This window comes from Cucurbita moschata, unplaced genomic scaffold (genome assembly GCF_002738365.1).
Source record: "Cucurbita moschata cultivar Rifu unplaced genomic scaffold, Cmos_1.0 Cmo_Scf00047, whole genome shotgun sequence".
Taxonomy (NCBI): Eukaryota; Viridiplantae; Streptophyta; class Magnoliopsida; order Cucurbitales; family Cucurbitaceae; genus Cucurbita; species Cucurbita moschata.
Window position 1 is genome coordinate 1,278,120 of NW_019268563.1, and position 23,632 is coordinate 1,301,751.

At 37.0% G+C, this 23,632-nt stretch overlaps 2 protein-coding genes across 2 annotated transcripts; both read left to right on the forward strand.

Moving 5' to 3' along the window:
- The first annotated feature begins 3,748 nt into the window (after nucleotides 1–3,748).
- Nucleotides 3,749–4,531, forward strand: LOC111434930 (protein MIZU-KUSSEI 1-like). The gene has a single exon (XM_023072252.1). It carries the CDS (start codon nucleotides 3,749–3,751, stop codon nucleotides 4,529–4,531), a length of 783 nt encoding a protein of 260 aa, XP_022928020.1.
- A 1,753-nt stretch (nucleotides 4,532–6,284) lies between these two features.
- On the forward strand, nucleotides 6,285–22,134 carry LOC111434944 (4-alpha-glucanotransferase, chloroplastic/amyloplastic). Its single transcript, XM_023072273.1, has 16 exons — nucleotides 6,285–6,733; nucleotides 7,763–7,825; nucleotides 9,450–9,538; nucleotides 9,647–9,707; nucleotides 10,185–10,263; nucleotides 14,660–14,796; nucleotides 14,881–15,039; nucleotides 15,133–15,209; nucleotides 17,757–17,896; nucleotides 17,985–18,016; nucleotides 18,102–18,176; nucleotides 18,502–18,574; nucleotides 18,656–18,744; nucleotides 18,947–18,991; nucleotides 21,313–21,465; nucleotides 21,815–22,134. The coding sequence occupies exons 1-16, from the start codon at nucleotides 6,365–6,367 to the stop codon at nucleotides 21,917–21,919; spliced, it is 1,746 nt and encodes a 581-aa protein (XP_022928041.1). The 5' UTR covers nucleotides 6,285–6,364; the 3' UTR covers nucleotides 21,920–22,134.
- Nucleotides 22,135–23,632: the final 1,498 nt, after the last annotated feature.

Below are 23,632 nucleotides of genomic sequence, written 5' to 3' on the forward strand. Positions count from 1 at the left end.
CCTTTTTTTCTATTAAAAAACAAAATTACAAAAATTATTTCAATTTTGTTTTTCTTTATACGTTCAATTCTTTTCAATAAACAAGGGAAGAGTTAGGTTTAGGCTATAACGGGCACGGATCGAATTAAGTAAAACCCGAACGAGTGAGATACTTTAGACGTATTTTGTACTTTTGGGTTAAGTTGTAGCTTTTGGGGCGTGGACTAGACGCTCTGAGCTCCATTCGAGCTGGTTTTTGACTTCAATGAGACATCACTTCAATGAGACATCAGCATTCAAGATGATGGGTTCGGTTAGGGTGCATTCAAGTTATTTTTTGCATTTAAAGACACTTACGACACTTTTTGTACTTTTGGGCTAAGTTGTAGCTACCATCACCTCCGGTTGAGCTAGTTTTTGGCTTCAAGTAGACATCAGCGTTTGAGATGATGGGTTAAGTTTCTTGGACCATTCAAATTCTTTTTAACATTTAGAGCATTTTTTGTACTTTTGGGTTAAGTTGTAGCTAGGGTCGAGGGAGTCAGTCCCTCTAAGCTCCATTCAAGCTAGTTTTTTTACTTCAGGGGCATGTAGGCACAAGTGTTCGAGACGAGGGGTTAAGTTTCTTGGACCAGCTTAGGATGCATTCAAGTTTTTGCATTTTTGGGCAAAGTCGTCCCTATCGTATTTTTGAGTTAGTTTTCTACTTTGTCCGACAATATTCGACGAATATTGTCAAATAAAGATATCATGGCACAATTTTGCCTGAGGTTTGCAATAGAATATATCATAGCTCAATATTATTAATTATATATGAATTTAATTTGAATCGATTAATTTTAATTAAATAATAGAAAGAAATACATTTTAATAAACAATACCAAAAAAAAGAAGGTAAAAAAAAAAGAGAATGAAAAAATCAAAATTGATCCTATGAAATAATTTTTTTGGTTGTACATAATCAATAATTAATTAATTATAATTATTAAAAATGAATTTTATTCTAACTTAATTAACTAATCCTAATTCATGAATAAATTAATTATATTTAAAAAAGTTGCTAGCTAATTAACTAATAATCAATCACATTCATTTAATAATTTTTTATTATTAGAAATAAATTAAGTAAATATTTTAATAAATTATTATTGATTTATTATATTAAATAAAAAATTAATATCCATTAGTTAATAAACTAATTAACTAAAATAAAATTATATATAAAATATGGAACCCTTTTTTCGACGATGACTGAATAAATTAAGTGTTGAAAATGGTGTAATTTCGTTTTAGATAGATGAAGTGTCTCCTCGGCTTGAAGTCGTTCAAAAAGGGTCGTGGGTAAATTTGGCTCTTGAGTTGCTTTTGGACATAATCGGATGAGTAGAAGAGAGTGAAACCTCGTGGCGTGCTAGGACTGTTATCATCTTTTGTGCTTTAGCGTGCAAGTCATGGAGAAACATTACGAAGGTTAGGCATGAGATGGTCCATGTTTGTTTATGTCTATTCACGTCCAACAAACGGTCTTACAGGAATTAATAGATATATATAACTATCTATCGTATATAACTTTAGCAAATATAGTGTGTGATGTCACACATTGGTTGGGGGAGAGAACAAAACACCATTTATAAGGGGTGTGGAAACCTTCCCCTAGACGCATTTTAAAGCCTTGAAGGGAAGCTCGAAAGGAAAAGCCCAAAGAGGACAATATATGTTAGAGGTAGATCTGGGCCGTTACAAATGGAATCAGAGCCAGACACGAGGCGATGTGCCAGTAAGGACATTGGGCCCCGAAGGAGGTGGATTTGGTGGCGATCCCACATCGATTGGAGGAAGGAAAGAGTGCCAACGAGGACGCTGGGCCTCAAAGAGGGGTGGATTGTGAAAACACCATTTATAAGGGTGTGGAAACCTTACGCGTTTTAAAGCCCTTGAGGGGAAGCCCGACACCATTTATAAGAGTGTGGAAACATTTCCCTGGGGTGGATTGTGAAAACACCATTTATAAGCGTGTGGAAACCTTACGCGTTTTAAAGCCCTTGAGGGGAAGCCCGACACCATTTATAAGAGTGTGGAAACATTTCCCTAGCAGACGCGTTTTTAAAGCCTTGAAAGGAAGCTCGAAAGGAAAAGTCCAAAAAGAAACAGCAAACTCCATAACCTAACACAAAATGTTTTAAATTCTGAGTGGTCGTACTCTCCTCCATTGCGAGACCTCAGACATTTGATCTTCAAGCCGGTCTGACTTTCAACTTCCGTTTTTCACTTCTTGAAGATGACAAACACATTCGACCAAGCGATGGAACTGAAGATGGTCTCCAAACGTCTGTATGGATATTCCTTTGACACTAATATGTCCAAATTTATTGTGTCATAGACTTTGATGCTAATATGCACCATGCCACCCTTACAATTTTTCACGAACTCATCCCAATTCTAACTACTTAGAGATTTTTCCATTTCTTTTCTAATTTTGATCAGCCATGTTTGTTTGAGCTCTTTAATTTACTTCTTCCTCTTCGATCAACACTAAGAGCATTGTCTACCTGATGAATCAACAAGTTCCCATTTGTGAATACTTTCGATGAGAACTACATCTCGAATTTTATCAAACTTCAGTTTCTCGAGTCCTCAAGAACGGTAGATCGTGTCAACAATAGTATCCTACAACTTGGGTAAAGATGCAAAATCAATGCTTTAATTTCATCTTCGAAAATAATTTTCACTGAGCTCAATTGACTTAGATTGAACAATCTCCACATCAAATACACCTTGTTCATAGTTGATGGTTTTTCATACGTATTCGATAGCGCCTTCAACAAGTCCGACGTTGTCTTCTCCTTAATGATGTTGAACACCACATTTTTGGACAATGTCAAATGGATCAACCATAAGGTCTGTCGATCCTTGAGCTTCCACTGCTCCATGGTCATGGTATTCGACTTCACCCCAGACAATAATTCATGAAGATATTTCTTGTACATATAATCTTCAATTTGCATCTTCCAGAAACTAATCTTGAATCCATCAAACTTCTCAAATCCAATTTTTGAACTTTCCATCTTCACATGTGTGTGTCACAGTGCAGCAAGTGTTCCGAGATGAGTGTCTCAGGCGACTTCCTTTTAAATTAATTTTTAAGGACAGTATTAGATGACACGAGTGTGCCAGTATTGGGCCTTTGCCCATGTATCGGAGGATGGATTTTTGTACCCACTATTTAGTACGGTATCCATAAATGGCATGACATGGGCACGAGGGCCTAATTCCTCGATAGAACCTAGATGGATGGATGTCCGGGATGTCTTGATATTATAAACGACACGTGGGCCGATTCTCAATGGCATGACCAGATGAGTTGCAGTGACCAATGACATCCCATATATGGACCATGTTAATTGGGAACAAGGGGTATTCATGGTCTGGGTTTGGTTGAGAATTTTTTTTTAGACCAACCCAAAAGTTCACGTTTGCTGGATTGGTAACCTAATCTAACGTAGCCGAACCCTCTATTTTTAAGTTGGGTTGTGATGTTTCTTATATGTTCCTGGGGTTACAAATAATCATACGTAAAAGGTTGCATCAAATAATGGTAGAAATAAAACATAAAATAGAGAAGAAAAATTCTATTTTTTGGTAGACAAAATTGATTGATTGCTCCAAAAATTAAGGAGGCTGGACCCATTCTAAAACACAGGCCAATAACTGTCTATACCGGCCATCCCCACCCTCTCTCTCTCCCTCTCGCACTCTCACGCTCTCCTCAATGACAGTGTTGCTTCATTACCGTCGGTTCATGGGAGACCCAAAAACCACCTCCACCGCCATCATTGCAATAGATTCCTCAGCTCCACCGCCCCCTCCGCCACCGCCGCCACAAGCCCCGTCGCTATTGCAATCCACCTCCCTCGTTCCCCCATCCAAGAGAAAGAAGAACAAAACCAAAGTCTTCCGAGTTTTCCGATCGGTTTTCCGATCATTCCCCATCATAACTCCGGCATGCAAGATCCCCCCACTCCCCTCCGGGATAACAGAAACGCTCCGAACGCCGTCGGGGAGCCGCGTGACCGGGACGCTCTTCGGGTACCGAAAAGGGCGCGTGAGCTTATCGATGCAAGAGACTCCACGGAGTTTCCCCAGCATGGTGATCGAGCTAGCCATGCAGACCAACGTGCTGCAGAGGGAGATGAGCTCGGGGATGGTTAGGATCGCGCTTGAGTGCGAGAAGAGAACCGACAAGGCCGACAAGACCAAGCTCATGGAGGAGCCGTTATGGTCCATGTTTTGTAACGGTAAGAAAACTGGGTATGGCGTTAAAAGGGCAGCCTCCGATGAAGATCTTAAAGTTATGGAGATTCTCCGGCCGGTGTCCATGGGTGCCGGAGTGTTGCCGGGAAACTCTGACGTGGAGGGCCCCGATGGTGAGATGGCATACATGAGGGCCCACTTTGAACGGGTGGTGGGGTCCAGGGATTCGGAGACGTTTTACATGTTGAGCCCGGAGGAAAATAATGGGCCGGAGCTTAGTATCTTTTTTGTAAGAATTTAACGACGTTGGGGAATAAAAACTTTAATATTATTTTCATAACCACTTTTTTAATTTAATTACAACTTTAATATATATATATACGTATGTATATTATTACGTGCGTTAAGCGTTATTTATAAATGAATGGATATAAAATTTATGCAGTAAATAGCTAACTTGTAATAGCTAACAGCTCGATAGTGGAGCTAACTTGTAATAGCTAACAGCTCGATAGCGGATCTAACCTAGCACTCAACATGTCAATTAGGTGGTTCGCTCAACCGTGGCTCTAACACAGCACTCAACATGTCAGTCAGGTAGTTCGCTCAACCGTGGCTCTAACACAACACTCAACATGTCAGTCAGGTAGTTCGCTCAACCGTGGTTCTAACCTAGCACTCAACATTTCAGTCAGGTGGTTCGCTAAACCGTGGCTCTAACCTAGCACTCAACATGTCAATCAGGTGGTTCGCTCAACCGTGGCTCTAACACAACACTCAACATGTCAGTCAGGTAGTTCGCTCAACCGTGGTTCTAACTTAGCACTCAACATTTCAATCAGGTGGTTAGCTCAACCGTGGCTCTAACCTAGCACTCAACATGTGAGTCAGTGGTTCCATGAGCTCTAGTAGATTAGTAGGCAACTCAACATGTTCCACGAGCTCTAGTAGATTAGTAGGCAATTTACTGTTCCGATCTATCATCTATCAAGCTATAAAGCACATTTGTAAACACCCATTCCTCGGAACAGGATCATCACTATAGTCTATCTAGCTACTACCAGATAGTATAACTACTAGATGAACCCCTTGTGAGATAGGATCACGTGCAAGGGTTAGCTGACTCAACCTTCACACGACTCTACCTAGTAATTTACGTGTCACGATAGACCATTAAATATAAAATATAGAAGCATAGTCATCAATTCCAATATATTTGTAATCCAATCATAAATAATTTACATCGTCTATACGATAATCACGTATATCTAGCTCATATTCACATGGGTGAAACTTCAGTTATACAATTAATAAGCTCATCCCATTTTATAAGTGAAAACTTGAACGAGAACTCCAAACAACTACTTACTCGTGTCGATATTTTCCCTTCACGCTAAAAATGCTCATAATACGACAATACTCTCCAAACTCCTCCGATAAGTCCTAATAATAAATAAATTTAGGGTTTTTATTCAAAATTGAGTTGAAAAACAAACAAACAGAAACGAACCAGCTCGTGCACCCTTACTTCACGAGCCTAATCACCTTTGACCACTCACAAATTTCTCACACTTCATCTCCTTCCTCTTTAATTTGTTTCTACGCACAATACTGAACAAAATTGTTCAGTGGGAAATACTCACATTATTTTTATTAACATCAATCAAGAAGAAATTACGAGACACTTAATATGGGTGGAGAGATATTTACGGAGCTAGACGATTTATTCCTAAAATATCTAGATATTTTTTGTTTATAAAAATACATAATATTTTTTAAAAATATTTAAATATCTTTATTTCTAAAATAATTCTTAATTTATTTTATTTTACATTAAAAAAAAGGTTAAATAGAATGAATTATATATATTGTGAAACAATTTCTTAAAAAAAAAAATATAACGAGTTTTTTTCTTTCTATTATTAGCTTTAATTTTTAAAATCTAAAATTTAATGACAATTTTATCATTAAAATAAAAAAAAAAAAAAAGGTAAAAAAAGAAGATGCATGATCTTACAAATTTAAGTATTTAATGCCCTTCGCTACCCAACAGATCCAGAAGATTGCTTCTCAGTCACCTCATCTCTCCTACTTTCCTGCCTAACTCTCTGTTTTCGAGCTCAATTCTGCAACAATGGCGATCTCAACCTCTCTCTCCCCTTTTCCTCTATTTCCCAAGCTTCGGAATTCCCCATTGTCGTCGCCTGTGCCTTTCAACGCCATTACTACGTTCCTGTCCACCAGGAGATTCAACATTCTCTCATCTTCTTCCTCTTCCCACAATCTGAAAGTGAGCACCGTTTTCGATGCAGTTACTGTGGGGGAAGATTTTCCGGTCGGATATGGCGAATGGTTTCCGAAGTCGGATCCTGATGTTCGGCGAAGAGCGGGTGTTCTCCTACATCCTACGTCGTTTCGTGGACCTTATGGCATTGGTGATCTTGGAGATGAGGCGTTTAGATTTATCGACTGGCTTCATGAAGCGGGATTCTCTGTTTGGCAGGTTTGGTTCTTACCACTCGTCTCTTGGTTGCCTTGGAATGTTTTGGAGCTATATTTCCTGTCTCGTTGTTATAGACTTGCAGTTGATTATTAGATAAGTAATTGGGCCCTTGAGGCAAATTTTCAAAATGTTCAATGCATAAATACTGCAATTTCTTGAATCTAGGAAGCAGCAAATTTGAGTGGCCTTTTCCCTGTTCCTCTTCAAGAATTTCACATCTGATTGCCCATTTGTTCGGTCGTCCAACCAGGGGCAAGAAAAATAAATTATGGCTTGTGTATATTTCTTTTATTAGTTTATGGGAGTCTTTGTAACGGCCCAGGCCCGCTGCCAGCAGATATTGTTCTCTTCCGCTTTCCCTTTCGGGCTTTCCCTCAATGTTTCTAAAATGCCTCTTCTAGGGAGAGATTTCCACACCCTTGTAAGGGTGTTTCGTTCTCCTCCCCAACCGATGTGGGATCTCACAATCCACCCCTTCGGGCACAGCGTCCTTATTATACTTATTCCCTTCTTCAATCGATGTGGGACCCCCCAAATCCACCTCCTTCGGGCCAGCATCCTTGCTGGCACACCGCCTCGTGTCCACCCCTTTGAGGCTCGGTCTCCTCTGTGTTGGGCTCTAATACCATTTGTAACGGCCGAAGCCCATTGTATATATTGTCCTCTTTGGGCTTTCCCCCTTTCGGGCTTCCCCTCAAGTTTTTAGAACGCAGTCTGCTAGGAGAGGTTTCCACATCCTTGTAAAGGGTGTTCCATTCTCCTCCCCAACCGAGGTGGGATCGGTTTGAGAAAAATGGAAATGAATGTCAAAGAAGCTGAGACATATAGGATTCCATAGTCTTGGTAACTTGTAGTGTTGTACTTGAAAGTATAGCACAATGAGCATGAACTTGAAAATGTTGAGGGGAAAAATGAATTTTTCTTTATTTTTTAAAAATTTATATACATATATATTTGTTTACAGGATAGGGAAAATCTGTGTTAATTTTGGAATTTGATCAATTTTGGTTGACTGATGCCACTTTTCAGGTTCTTCCTTTGGTTCCCCCAGGAAGGAAGGCTAACGAAGAGGGATCACCCTACTCAGGCCAGGTGATGACTTTTCCTGTCAATCCTGTCAACCAATCTTATAATTCTCTTTCTTCCCGTCTGCCCTCTTCTATCTTCTGTTTCTTTATCTTTCCTATGTTTGGGGTGGGGGTTGGGATGATGTGACTGGTGAGGAAATGCAGTTTACCACAATATAGGCAATAGAGAATACTCGTAAAAGAATGTACCTGAACACCATCTCCATGAATGCCATAAAATAGGATTTGCCATTTGGGAACTGGTTGATACATTTGTTTATTTACATCCCAATATGTATTGCCTTGAGTTAGGCTCAGTATTACCCCTGGGTCTGGATTGCCTTCTTTGTTGGAGTTGCCACTTTATTTTTCCCCATTTTTTCCGTAATTTTGGAATGTTTAATTTATTGGAGATTAAGCCCAGATTGCACCTAGTATTGTCTGGAATTAAAAACATGAATGCAGCAGACATTCTAATTACTTTGAATGATATTGCCCCTCGAGGCTGTTATTTCCTTCTCACTAAAATTCGCAATGATACTGCCAGCCATGGCGTTATTTGAAGTTCCTTACGACAAATGTGGGGTGATAATTTAAACTATGACCTCAAAGGAATGTGTGGTTGTCTTACCGCTAAACTATGTTAATGTTGGCTACACTTAAAGTTATCTTTATGCATCATGTAAAAGTTTCCTCCACAAATTGTAAAGCATAAATGGGGATAGATGCGATCAGGTTAATATGGTGGATCAAAGGTTTTTGCTGGAGGTCCTTCTATAAATAATTTAGTTCCTTTACTCCCAAATTGGGAGATGAACGTGAATAGTTGTGATAAGTGATAAATGGTGGTTTTTAGGTGGTCTATGCTCGTGTATATAGCTCAGATCCTGCTAGTGGTTGTTTCTTTCATTCCCTCATTTGGCCACTTTCTGTGCTTGTTATGTTTTCTGGACCAATGCAATCATCAAAATATTTATTTCTACGGGACTCTTGGCATGTCTGGTTGTAATAGATCACGTCACACATTGGTGGTGGAGGTGAGGCAACTCAATAGAGAAAAGACCCTTTGGCTGACTTTTAGCTCTGTTGATAGGGTGGCTGTCTGGATGTGTGTCCCATAGTGGCGTCCAGTTTTTAATAATGGGTATACTCAAGTGGGGTGTTTTATCACTTGCCATTTCAGGTCAAGGGAGAGATCCTATGGCGTGCAACTTTTTTCCCCCTTCTATTTCAAAGAATATTTGCCTCCAGAAGAATAGGGGAAGTTCTAGAATTGTTAGCCCTTGGAGGAAGGATGATTTATGGATAGTTTTTCTTGCCACTTTTTCGGTGTCTATTTCTAAGATTATTTATAGCTATTTATTATCTCATAGGTTAGTAGTGGAAGCCTCTTTTGTAATCTTTGAGTATTTTACTTTGTACAAGCTTGTTAGGCTCTTTTTTAAGTGGGTTTCTATTTTAAAAAAGTTATTTAGAAGTTTTTTTTTTTTTTTTATTGCCGAGTTGTATTCTTCCATTTGTCTTAATGGGCACTTGGTTTTACATTAAAAAAATGTTCATTTACAAGATAAATTTCAACAATTTTATTGATCTGGTTACTTTTCCCTGATATGCACTGTTTCTCTGTCGTATCTGATGCAAACTTCCAGGATGCAAATTGCGGAAACACTCTCTTGATCTCTCTTGATGAGCTTGTCAAGGATGGGTTGCTCGCAAAAGATGAGCTGCCAAAACCAGTGTAAGAAACTTTACTCTTTGGCAGATTGAAATAATTGTTAGCATCCAGTTGTAATCTCTCATGAAGGAGCACTATGAAGTAATCCTGCCCCTGAATGGTTACTTGCAGCGACGATAACCATGTAGACTTCTCTGCTGTTGCTGATTTAAAGGATCCCTTAATAGCAAAGGTTTGTAATTAATCTTTCCCGTCTCCTCCCTTATGAGTGGTTGCATGTCAAAATTTAAGTATTGCTTGATATGAGAAGTGACTTGAAAATGAATTTCAACATGCAATCTGTCTCCCAAACTTCCTCCATTTTTGTAAAGTTATCATTATTAGTTTTGGACAGGAAATTGTCTGGGTGTGTGTGTGTGTTACATTATATTCAAAAAGAAAGGAGAAACAACTTAACAGCCAGGGTAGAAACTATGAAGTTTTACACAGTTAAAACTATGCAAGCGAGATAAAAGAAACTTGCTGTGGAGGTAACCTGTTTCATCGTCTGATTCAGAGGGGTCAATCTTATGTTTACACTCTAGTGCATATTTTTTCATGATCTCAATACAGATTTGCAAGCACAAAGTTACTTTCTATAGTGTTTTTTTTTTAATATTTTAATATAACCTGCAAATTTCTTTGATGGTTTTCTTTGGTTCTGTCATAGGCTGCAGAAAGGTTAATTCACAGTGACGGTGAACTTAAAAGGCAGCTTGAAGAATTTTGTAGAGACCCTAATATATCAAGTGAGTTTTTAATATAATTGAACTGATCTCACTGTTCACCTTTAATATTTTGCAGAAAACCTTTTAGTTTGTAGCAATATTTAGCTCATCTTGTTGATTGTTAAAAATTATATGCGAGCAGATCCTTTCTATCAACTTAATAGAGGGCTTAAGTTAGTGAAAGTTTCTCAGACAATAAGTCACTTGATTCTTTCTTAGACCTGTCAATTTAATTCAAGCCTCAATTACTTCAAGAAAAGAGGTTCAAATTAGCCTGCTAACCTCTTCAATGGCTGGATCTGGTCAGCTGTAGAGTTGGTAACAACTGCTACCAAAATTCAGTTATGCTGAACTACAAAAGTTACTTGAGCATAAATCCTCTCATGAACCGGATTTTTAATACGTAATTAATTGTCAAGTTGTTCCTCCTTTAGTGTAGGCAAACACAGATCTTCCAAAGCTCTCACTAAAATTTTTATTTGCCACTGTTGGATGTAGAAGAAGAAAAAGAGAAAGATTTCAAAGATTTTGAGATGGTTGTCCAAAATGATTCTAGTTTGCATGGATACTTCGGTAGTTATCCCCTAGTTTTCAGTTTTACTGAATGGCAGCGTTAGCTTGACCATCTAATAAAGTCTGCGGGCTAATTAATTAATCATCTAACTTAATAGATTGGCAAGAGCTAACTGATTATTGTCTGTCGGGAGGCAATTTTCAATGTTAGGAGATGGTCTTTTGAGAATTCAAATGGAGGATAAAACGCAAGGAATATGAGGTTTTGTAACTCTTTCATTGAAAAGTCATCACTCAAGGATTTCCCCTTGCAAGTTGGTCTATACACTGGTTTGATTTCCGTGACTCACCTTCCCTTTGATTGACTGCTTTTCTCTACAGATAAGATCTTAGGAAAAATTTGTTGTAGCTACAGTAAGAAGGCTTGACAGATCCACTTCCGATCCTACTCTATCCTTCTCTCTGTTGGCCATGCAAATTGGGGTCCTACCCTATTTTGTTTTGAAAATATGTGGATGCAGCATCACTCTTTTTTCCCAATGGATGGTCGGTCCATGGTTTTATGCAAAATTCAAATGTCTGAAGGAACGGTGATATGCTTGGGTGCTGAACTGCCTAAAAATGAGGTTATATATGAGATTCCCATTATTGATAATATTGAAGAATTGGGTGACTTGATCCCAAGCGAACAAAATCGAGAGGCATTCCTTTCTTAGTTGGGACCTCTTTCTATCCTTCCGATATCATCTGGGTTTCTTAGAGCCATATGGGTTTCGATTTCTAATATCTTTCTTAGAGACTCTTTCTATCCTTTCTATCCAACAAAATCCGATCGCTACTCTATCCTTCTCTCTGTTAGGTTTCGGTTTCTAATATTTTTTTTAATTATTCTATAGGCTTTATCATGCATAGTTGGAGCCTTTTTCTTAGTTGGGCTCCCTTCTGTGAGTTTGGTTTTTTGTATGCCTTTGTTTTTTTCTCAATGAAAGTTGATATTGAAAAAACACGAGGAGCCTCTTTGGAGGAAAAACTGCAAGACCAGATGGCTTAAGTATGGGGATATAGGCTCTTCTTTCTTTCACCAAATTATGGCCACAAAGAAGAGAAAAAGCACCATTGCAAAAATTATACCTCTACAGGGCCGGAATTATCTCTCAGATAATGAAAGTTCATTTTTTTTCCAGCTCTATTCCAAGAAACAGGCTAATCTATCCCTTCTACAGATCACACATTGGGATCTCATTTCAGCCACACAAGCTTCATCTTTGGAAACCGACTTTTCAGGGGATGAGGTTAAACATGCTGTAGTTTATTTAGGCGCTAATAAATCTTCTGGTTCCAATGGCTTTACGGTTGAATTCCTCCAAAATTTTGGAACATCCTTAAACAGAACCTCACGAGTTCCAAAACTTTTTTTAAGAATGGGATTACCAATGCCACATCAAATGAGATCTACATTTGTCTCATCCCTAAGAAAGTGGGCACATGTAAAGTCAATGATTACAGATTTATCTGCTTAACTACACCTGTACCAGATCATTGCTAAGGTTGTCTTAGAAAGATTCAAGAAGGTACTTCCTCTCACGGTTTTTGATTATCAATTGTCTTTTGTTGAAGGCCATCAAATCCTTAATGCATCTCCCTTTGTCAATGAACTTGTGAATGAATGGAAGAGAAAAAAAAAAAAGGACTATCTTGTTGCTTGATATTAAGAAAACTTTTGATAATGTGGATTAAACTTCCCTCAACAATAATCTTGTGGCGAAAAACTATGGGTAATTGTGGAGAAAGTGGATCAAAGGATGTATCTCACTGCCAAACTTCTCCATTCTCATTAATGGGCCACCTTGTGGTAAAATATGCTACTAGATCCCTTCGGCGAGGTTTTCCCCTATCGGCATTTCTCTTTATTCTTATAGTGGACTATTTTAGTCATTTAACGATGCAAATGATTGGGACCTCAGTTTTATTATCTCCCAGAAAAAAGAAGCCACGGTTGCTGATTTCTGGAAGGCAGATACAAATGATTGGGACCTCAGTTTTAGAAGAGGCATCCGGACAGAGAATTTGCTAGCTGGATAAGTAAAGTTGGCTTGATCGACACTGTGAGGTTGGGCGACAATATGGATAGAGCTTGCGGTCCCTTGAGAAATCAGGGTTTTTTTCCTACTAATTCTGCTTTCATCAAGTTGACTGAAACCTCCCTTAAACACAAAACTCCCATGATTGATTTGATATGGAATTTCAGTGTTCCAAAAAGGATAGAAGTGTTCCTTTGGAGTGGGATCCAAAGGAAGTTTCAAGCATGGACTCTTTCTTCCTTGGTTTGCAGTTTGTGTGTTAGGGGCAATGAAAATGTGGACCATTTGTTCCTTCAATGTCCTTTTTCCGATGATAGTGGCTTACTGAAGCTTTAAGGGGATGGAACCTTAGCAGAAAAGCAACGGAGTTGTGGAGGTGTTCAGCGGCCATGTTTTGTGAAATTTTGAAGGAATGAAACTGGAGGGTTTTTGAAGACTAGTCATACTTTTGAGTTCTTTTTTAATATTGTACAAACCAATTCTTCACTTTGTTGCCTTCAGCAAGATTTTTGTTTTGTTTTGTTTTGTTTTTCTTTTGCAATTATAGCCTAGGTCAAATGCTCCAAGATGGGAGGCTGTGCTTCATTAGTTTCTCTTGGGAAGAGGGTTGCTCACCCCTCTGTCCCTAGGCTGTCTATTTTTGTTTGCTTAATATATGTTCTGTTTCTTATAGAGAAAATGAGTTTTTAGGAATTTCCTTTGAAAGACCCTACTGCGCAGCAACTATAAGCATCTGATTAAACGAGAAAAGTCCTCCCCATCGACAATGAGGTTTTAGGCGTCCAATATATTAAAAACAAAAACCATGTCCATTTAGCCAAGTGACTATGGAGAAAAGGAGAAGGCTCTCTTCACTCCTCTCGTGGCCCATAGAAGAATATTAGAAGCACCAAGCCTTAATCCATCCTAATGTCCGGACAACTGTTGGCAACATGGAATCTACAAACTTTTGGCATGGCTCCTGGTTGTGTGATAGACCTCTGGCCCTTTGTTTTCCTCAATTCTTTTATATTACCACTAGAAATGCGGTATTTGTCAAAGATATGTGACACAAAGTTTTAGCCTATTGGGATTTGAATTTCAGAAGATTATTGAAGAATGATGAACACTGAATGGGTTAATTTAAGCCTAAGCCTCCAATTTTTATTTGACCTTGGATGGTGATGATTGGGTTTGGCCACACAAAATAAACGGTGGTTTTTATGTAGAATCCTTGCTCAATAGCCTCGATCACTTGATGGAGAGTTCCTCCCTTAATTTTTGGAGCCTTCATTTTGGAGCGTTAACACAAAGCCCTAAACACTAGTGAGATGGTATCCAGAGGTGCATTCCCTTCATGGCTATATCTTCTAGTTGGTGGGTGCATCCTATGCAAAGCACAGTGGAGAGGACCGAACTCAGTTATTCACAGTGGAGAGGACCAATCTCACTTATATATTCACTGTCTTTTTGGACAAAGATTTTGGAATGATGTAAAACTTTTCAACTGGTTGGTTGTGCTTCCAAATGACCCACATTCTCTCATCAATTTCCTTCTTTTGGACCAACCCTTTAAGGAAAACAAGGAGCTTCTATGGAATGCTTGGTTTTTTCTTTTAGTGTTGTTTTTTTCTTGCTATTACTTCGTGTGATTGAATTCTCTGTTTTTCTTTTTTCTACACTTTGACAATTGAAGAATTCTTTTATAACTCCTTCGGCCTTGGGCTTTCTCTCCATCTTTTGTGTAATTTCACACATCAATGGAATGTATATATTTGTATGTATGTACAGCTCTTTGTACTTCCTTTAACTCTCTCTGTTGTTCTTCTTGTTGGATTATGCAGGCTGGCTTGAAGATGCAGCTTATTTTGCTGCTATTGATAACAGACTAAATTGTTTCAGTTGGTATGAATGGCCAGAACCCTTAAAAAATCGGCATCTTTCAGCTTTAGTAGATGTTTACCGAAGGGAGAGAGATTTCGTAAGATTTGGGCGAATGCAACTTTTGAGCTTCTGATTTCTGTAGTCGTAGCCTAATTGCTCACATGTACCTTTGTTTTTGCAGATAAATATATTCATTGCTCAACAGTTTTTATTCCAGAGACAATGGCAAAGAGTTCGCAGCTACGCAAATATGAAGGGTATTACTATAATGGGAGATATGCCTATATATGTTGGCTATCAGAGTGCAGACGTGTGGGCTAATAAAAAGCAATTTTTGCTGGTATATAGTGCTTCTTGATGAGTAGATACAGTGACAATGTTGTATGAAATATTCCCATTATGTTGGTTGCTAATGCTACTAATCTTCTGGCAGAACAAGAAAGGTTTTCCTGTACTAGTGAGTGGTGTGCCTCCAGATGCATTCAGTGAAACTGGTCAACTATGGGGAAGGTGTGTAATGTGCCTGTCTCATTCAAATGGTTGATTGTTACATTTTGTTTTTTTATTTTTATTTTATGAAATATGCTCTTTTTTCCCGTAGTTATTACATATGGTCATTTTTTCTTGTTTGGTGTGATTGTGACATAGAATTAAAATTTTTAATCTAGATTTTTGAAGAAAATTCATTCTGAAGTGGATATGGTATAGGGGAATTGATTTGAATCAAAGGAAAAAAAAAAAAAAAAAAAAAACGTAAAGAAAGGAACATAATCATGGGTAGCCCATCGTTAGCATTGCTTAGTAGTTAAGGTATCTCAACTTCTGCTAAAACCCTTCATTTCTTATCAGCATGGCCAACTTAACAGTTAAGACATCTCTACTTCCTCTATAAGATTGTGAGCTTGAATCTACATACATGTGATGTGATATTTTGAAAAAAGAAGACCTTTATTTCCTATCAAAAATAAAAAAATTGGTGATACCCAACACATATAGTTGTCTATCATATATGCTTAGCAACTCAATATATAGTTGTCTATCATTAAACTAGTAACAAACTAACTAAACTAGATCTAATTAACAATACAAAGTAGTGAACTAACTGCTGAATATCCTACGAACAAAATAGTAAAATAAACTGGCGAAGATTAGGTTGTTGTTAACATCAGCAGTGAGGGAAAAGGTTTCTATGAATTTTAGCTTCGATCACAATCTGGTAGCCAGTTAAGAACTCTTTCATCTAGCGGTTTCCTTTTTTCTTTTGTTTTCTTAAAATTCTTGGCAATGTAGGATAGAGTGAGGATGGCTAGGAAAACAGCTCCAAATGCCTTTCAAATGGTCGTCGTTTGGCTTTTAATGGAAAATGTTGATGATGGGGCTGAAAGGGTAAAAACCAATTATACAGGATTGACAATTTGAAAATGTAGTAGAGGAGTTTCTTTACCCGCTAGCAATTAACCCTTGGTTTGTATGCGAAGTGCGTACATAATTTCTCCTTACTTGACTAAATCATGTCATTTTTGAAGTTCACATAATGACTGTTTTTAATGTTCTCTATTAATGCAAATTAATTGATCATAACAAGTATTCCACCTTTTGTTGTCTCATTTTCTAATTTTCTTTGTTCAATAAATATTTAGAGGTAAAATACTTTATGCATATCATAATCAAAGAAAATGTCCTCTTAAATAGGAGGAAAAACTCTTTACAAACAAGGGCATAATCTACTGGAAAGATGAATTCTAATACAATAAATACAAAGATTCCTATTTTTTTTTTAATAAAAAAAGAAATAACGAACACTCCCTCTTGAGCTTTTAAAGATATCTTTTCATTATAGCTTGTTTACTAGTTTGTCGAACTGTAGCTTCGGAAGTCCCTTAGTCAGAACATCAGCAATTTTCTCTATAGTTGGATGATAAGGAATACATATTAAACATCAATTTTCTTTTCTGTGGAATGCTTATCTACCTCAATGTATTTTGTTCTATCATGAAGGACTAGATTATGAGCGGTAGAGATATCTTCCTTATTGCCACAATAAATATGCATAGGCATCACCTAGGAAAATCTAAGTACGTTGAACAGTCTCTTTATCCATATACCTGTGCTAAAGTCCTATATTCAGCTTCAACACTTTTTGGCCACCACCATTCAGTTTCAATAAGTATATGGATATACGTGTGCTAAAGTTCTAATTTCAGCTTCAATAGCTTCAACAACTTCAACACTACTTCTGGCCACCACAATTCATCATAATTCTTCCAACAGGCTCATTATCCATATACATGTGCTAAAGTCCTAAATTCAGCTTCAACACTACTTTTGGCACCATACTTTATTTTTTGCTTCGCCAAGTAACTAGATTTCCTTGAACAAAATGAAAACAACCAAAATTAAATCTTCTATCAGTGATGCTACTTGTCCAGTTAGCATTAGTGTAAATTTCCACAGGTAGATGGTCATGTTTCTTAAACAGTGTGCCTTTTCCTGGTTTCTTTTAAGTATCTTAGGATCTTGTAAATTGCTTCAAAGTGAGTTGGTCCTGGGGCATGCATTAACTGACTTACCATACTAACTGTAAAAGCAATGTTTGAACATGTGCGAGACAAATAAATGAATCTTCCTACAAGTCTTGGGTATTTTTTTTGTGATAAGTGTTAAGAAATAAAATATTAAGATGAAATAAAAACTATTTTACCTACTAACTTAAGGTTTTGAATTTATTTTAGTTTAACAAGTTTTTTTTCAATATTTACACTAATGCCAAAGCTGTCAAATGAAAGCCTTCTAATTTGTGATAATCATTGATTGGCTGTAATTGCAAAAAGAATCTTGGCGATTTGCATTCAACCAAGAAGCTAAATTTTTGAATGCTAAAAAAATCCTGTGATTTTTCATTATATCACCGTAAACGTTTCCTGTTATTTTCATTTATCTAATACTTCTCAAAAGGTTTCCGCCATTTGTGTTAATTCTTGTTTGTAAATTTTATTTGTAGTAAACCTGCCAAGAAATAGCTTTCTAACTAATTGATTTTTTCTTGGAACTTGAAAGTCCTCTATATGATTGGAACGCCATGGAGAAAGATGGTTTTTCTTGGTGGATACAGCGCATTAAACGTGCACAGAATCTATATGATGAATTCAGGATTGATCATTTTAGAGGATTTGCTGGGTACTGGGCAGTTCCTTCTGGTAGGCTTTTATGAAACAAACATGTCAGCTTACTTCACGTGTTGTTTCTCTGGTTTGTAGTTTGTGCTAATATGTTGCAAATGTACAGAGGCAAAAATTGCTACAATTGGACGTTGGAAGGTCAGACTTATAATTTTCCAGATTCTTTTAGATTGTACTATGACATCATAGTATCTTCTTCAGTAGCATTTTTTTATGATAGTAGGCAGGGCCAGGAAAATCTTTATTTGATGCCATATTCAGAGCCGTTGGGAAGATCAACATAATTGCAGAAGATTTGGTATGTTTTTATAATAATCAAGTAATGAATTCGACCAATTGAGTGTGTCAATGTGATTTCTTGTATTGGTTTCACATCCTTCGTGTTCGAAGTTTCCAGACTAACGACATCGGTTCTGAATTTATCTTTGAAGCCATAAGCTTTAGAGGTTGAACTTGCCCATATCTCACCAAAAACCCTCTGTTTGGTGTTTAAAATGTCCCTCATGAATTAAGTAATGTGCACTTTTATTTTGGAAAGTATCAGAACATAGTTCCACTTGGACTCCGTTTTCTTTTAGTTTTAGCTACATTGGTTCAAGCTTTGTAATACCATCTCATGACAGGGAGTTATTACTGAAGATGTGGTTCGTCTCAGAAGATCTATCGGGGCACCTGGGATGGCTGTCCTCCAGTTTGGTATAGTGTTATATATTGTCTCTGTTTTGAAGAGATTGTCTTGAAGTTATTCTTGGCTATTTATGTATCTTGTTCAAACAGGTTTTGGAAATGATTCTGCTAATCCGCATTCGCCCCACAATCATGAATCTAGCCAAGTTGTCTACACGGGAACTCATGATAATGATACAGTAATAATTTCTTTGCTTGCCTTTCCTTACAATATGTCGCAAAATCTGATGTTTTCAAATAAGCATGTTAATCTGATTCAAGTATATTAAATTGGTCAAATTTATAGTTTTTTGCAATTTGTTTATCTTATCTGCATAATAACTAATGCAGATTCTTCTCTCTTGGTGTCATTCTGTTAATTGTTGTAGTGTTTTAATGCAGAGTCTTGGCTGGTGGGACAATTTGAATGAAGGAGAAAAGGCCAATGTTTGTCACTCCTTCTCTGAACCTAACACATTCACACATGCAAAAACTACAATGGTTTCTGTATATTGTTGCAAAGCTACTAGTTTTTGTATTAGTTTGAACATAAATGAAAACATAGTAACATTAGTAACAGTAAGAAAAGAATGAAATAAATATTTTAAGAAATCCAAAGAGAGGCCCATTGAAGGATAAAGCTTCACGGGAAAGGCCCATGACAACCACCGTAATGAATATCACATGAACTCCACAGGTTATGTTCCCAAGGAAAGAAAATGGGGCCTCAAAGATGAGACACATGAAAATTTGCTTTATACAGTCGAGCTACAAACAGCAAAGGGGAGAAAATGATGGTATTACGGTGTGTATTTTACATAACCACTTTGAAAGAATGGAGGATGGGAGAACGTGTGGGCGTCTGTTGGAAGAATCTAAGCGTTTTAAAAGGATGAAAGGGAAGTCTGAGAAAAATAGAAGACCATGTTTAGGAGGTAGTCTGGTTGTGTGTGAAGAAATCCACAGCATGTTTAGCACTCATTACAAAAAATCGAAGGAAGTGGAAGATCAAAAGTAGGACAAACGGTTGTTGGGAATGTTATCTTGTTTCAGAAGTAAATTAGCACTCAGATAGGTTAGATGCTATGCTGTGCAGGATAAGATCAAAATATATAGATTGGGACTTGTAACATAAAGGGTTTTCAAGGAAACATAAAGGGTTTTCAAGGACTATAGTAATAGAACAATAGTCAAGCGTGTATCCAGGAAGTGGCGTGTGGACAGAAGGGTAGTTACATCATTATGAAACCTGTTGGGAATTGGATGAGTAGAAGTTGAACCATACGCTTGATCTATGGGAATGTTAATCTATTGAATACCTTGCTGATTTTCAATCTTATTTGGGAAGTTATCACCATGATTTTCATTGATGACCGACCCAAATCTAAGGGCTATGGCACTATTTCTGTTGTGGATTACTTTAGTATGGTCATTTCATTTTCCTCCGCCAACCTTTTAGTGCTAAAACTGTGGCCAGTTTCTTTTGAAAGTAGTATGTCTCCCTGGGGTTCCCCTATTGTTTATCCTTGATGAAGTTAATATATTCATTAGTCATTTCTTGGGCAAAGCTATTAATTGCAGGTTATTCAATTCCAGAAGAGTTCTTTTTTTTTTTTTTTTTTTTTTTTTTTTTTAATAAAAGAGTACTAAAGATATTAGCCGTAGTACTATATATGGAAGGAAGAGGATTGTTTTGCAATTCTTTGTAGACCAAGTGACATAAGATGCAGGGAGAGCCGTTATAGATCCTTTGAATTGCTTAAAAGTCTCTTTTCTGCTATTTTACTATTTGTGTCCATTCTTCAGGTTTGATACTAGTAAAGATAATTCTAGAACCTATATCTGCAATAGACCACACAGATGGAAAGCCCTTGGGAGCTAGAGATGGTTCCACACAGATGGAAAGCCCTTGGGAGCTAGAGATGGTTGAGGCTATTAAACATTTGGGCAGATTAGATGTCTCTGGCGATATGGATATCAAGAGTTCCTTACAATGTTTCGGAACACCTTGAAAGCTGATTTGTTTTAGGAATTCTTTTGGAATGAGTACTTTAACTTGTGCTCAAAGAAAAAGGAGAAGGCAGTGAAGATTAGCGACTTTCAACCCAAGCCTAGTTACCAATGTGTGTTAAAAACCACACGATCTTTTGGTCGGAATGCTTCTTTTTCAATGATCTCTTCAAACTAGAACATTTGGAATAAGTTACCGAATCTATGGAGGACAGACAACTGGGAATTGACGACGTGAGCAAGAAGAATGAGGCTTCATTATCTAAATGTCTGGAGGATTCAAAGGAAATAAATAATTTATGCCACAAAATGGTTGCTAGCGAAACGATTAGCGTTCTTGGTAGAAGAGAGAACGGCTACTATACTGAAGAAAAGAAAGCAGGATGTGCAAGAAACCTCAATGGAATGTTAAGAATCTGAAAGGCCACATGGGGAATTTTGTGGTAGTCAAGAATGGGAATGGAAGGGCTTCATTTTGGAATGATAAATGGGTGGGAAATCAGTCAGGATATTATGTACGGAAGAAGACCAAGCACACCTGTTTTTCCTTTTTCTGGTGACTTCTTTTTTTCTTCTTGGGGGCGAACGTTTTGCTAATTCAATGAAAAGCGTAAAGAAAAGAAAACCCATAGAAAAACTTAAAAAAAAAACAATTTGTTGCCAACATGAGCCTAGCTTCTTCACTTGAGGTCAGAGGTTTAAATCCTCATATCCCCACGTTTGTTGTACTTGACGTGTTTTCTCGATTGTTAATACAGGTACAGAAGTATCTCTCAATTACTGAGAAAGATGACATCCCCTGGGCTCTCATCCGGACAGCATTATCTTCTGTGGCACAAACTGCTATAATACCTATACAAGATGTTCTTCGGCTAGGGAATTCTGCAAGGATGAACATTCCAGCAACACAGGTAACTGTACCTTCATACTCAAATCTCCGATTACTCTGGTTGTTGACTATCATAAAGCTCAGCATTAAGTATCTAAGTTGAATGCCATTCCGCCATTTCAGTGCCTCTTCTTTCATCTTTGATTACAAAGAGAATGGTACCACTGGTGTTTTCAGTAGCCCCCAGCCCCCATCTTTTGATTCTTTGATTTTATACCATCTCAATCTGTGCAGTACTGGAAAAAACGACCTTTCATTCAATAGGAAACTTTATTTAGAAGAAAAATGTGAATAATTTTAGATTGTGTATGAATTATTTGATTGCTATGATGGTTCCATGTGTAAGTAAGATATGTTTGTAATTGTCACAGTTCGGAAACTGGAAATGGAGAATACCTAGTTCCGTAAGCTTTGAGAGTTTGGAGACTGAAGCCAATGAATTGAAGGATATGCTTTCATTGTATGGGCGGCTGTAGGTGAAAAAGGCTGGCCTTATGATCCCAAATTGTTGCTGTAGGGACCTTTAGTATTAGATAGTAAATAGTTGTCTGAGCTTTCAGATTGTTTAACTTAATAAGATCTCCCACCAATAATCTGGATGTGGTGATGTGCGAGTCACTGGAGAAATTACAAGCTTGTGACCATTTATGAACATTATTTGAAGTAATGAATAAAATCTTTCATTCCTTTAGTTCTGTACCATAGTCATTATTGAGTTATAAATTAGGAGTGGGAATAATCATCTTTTTAGTCCACAGATTCGAGTAAATTTTATATGAGGAACTATTGAAGGTCGTTACTCTTAAGCTTTCTGTTGAGATTTATCTTGTGAAGGTATTCAAATTGGATCGGTGATTGATTTCTAAGTTTCGTCGTAAACTTGATTGGTTACTTCCAATTACGAAGGTAGGACATTTTTCATTTTTATTGGAATTTTTGTACCATAAACAATGGTATCTCCAATTATATAGTCCATTTGAGATGTCAAACATATCTATTCTCACTATTCCAATAGTGTATGAGACAAATGTATGCATTTTGATTGTATTTTGATTAGGGTCGTATTCTATGCTTATGATTCTACCCCATATCTTTTTCATTCGAAAATTGAGTTTATGGTATAGATGCTTATGAGCTCTCTGGTAATGCTTATTAACTCATTTAAATAATGCATTTTTTAAAAGTGATTTTTAGAATAAATGTGTTTGGCAATAGAAGATAAATGATTTTAAAAGAATTTATAATCACTTTCAAGTGATAATTAGTCAATCATTTGAATAGTGATTTTTAAATGATTTTTATCCATTTTACAGGATCAAACGAAGACGATATAATCCACTTTAGTTATTGTTTTATTTGGATAATAACAAATGATTAAGTTATATTAACCCTATAAAGATTTTTATAATCAATTTGCACGATTGATTTGAATGTAATAGAATGAAATGAACTTCATTAAAGTTGAGCTTAGGTGACGATTAACTTACGATAGTTTAAGAACATCATAACATGTACCACATACCACATGAACCATGTATTATGTACGATCAACTTATGAATGTAGTAGGATAAAATGAACTTTGTTTTTGTACATGAATAACATGTACCATGTGACTTTTATTTATGTATTTTTCAATTGATCGATTATGTATGTGCATATTTTATATGAGATACCATAAACATGATTATGTATATGTTTTAGAGGTACCACAGATATGAATTTATACATTCCATACAAAAGACCAAAGATTATGAATGAAACATTGTGAAATGATGAATTCATCAGATGTATAAAGATGTTACTTTACATCACGTCATTAAAATGTTGATTTAAAATGTGGGGCATGTATATTGTATGCTTATGAATAGACATGTACACCCATAATATTATTCGTGTTCCTTTATTTTCTGTCGATTTCTACAGCGTGAGCATGCACTTGCCCATAGTTAGATCTAAAAGGTATGTTAACACGCCTACCTAATGCACTTACATGCATGTAATAGCCCTAGAAAATATCGTCCGCTTTGGCCCGTTACGTATCGTTGTCAGCCTCACGGTTTTAAAATGCGTCTTATAGGGAGAGGTTTCCACACCCTTATAAGAAATACTTCGTTCTCCTCTCTTACTAATGTAGGATCTTATAATGCATGGGCATAGAATGTATATACAAGAGTACTATGCATCCAAC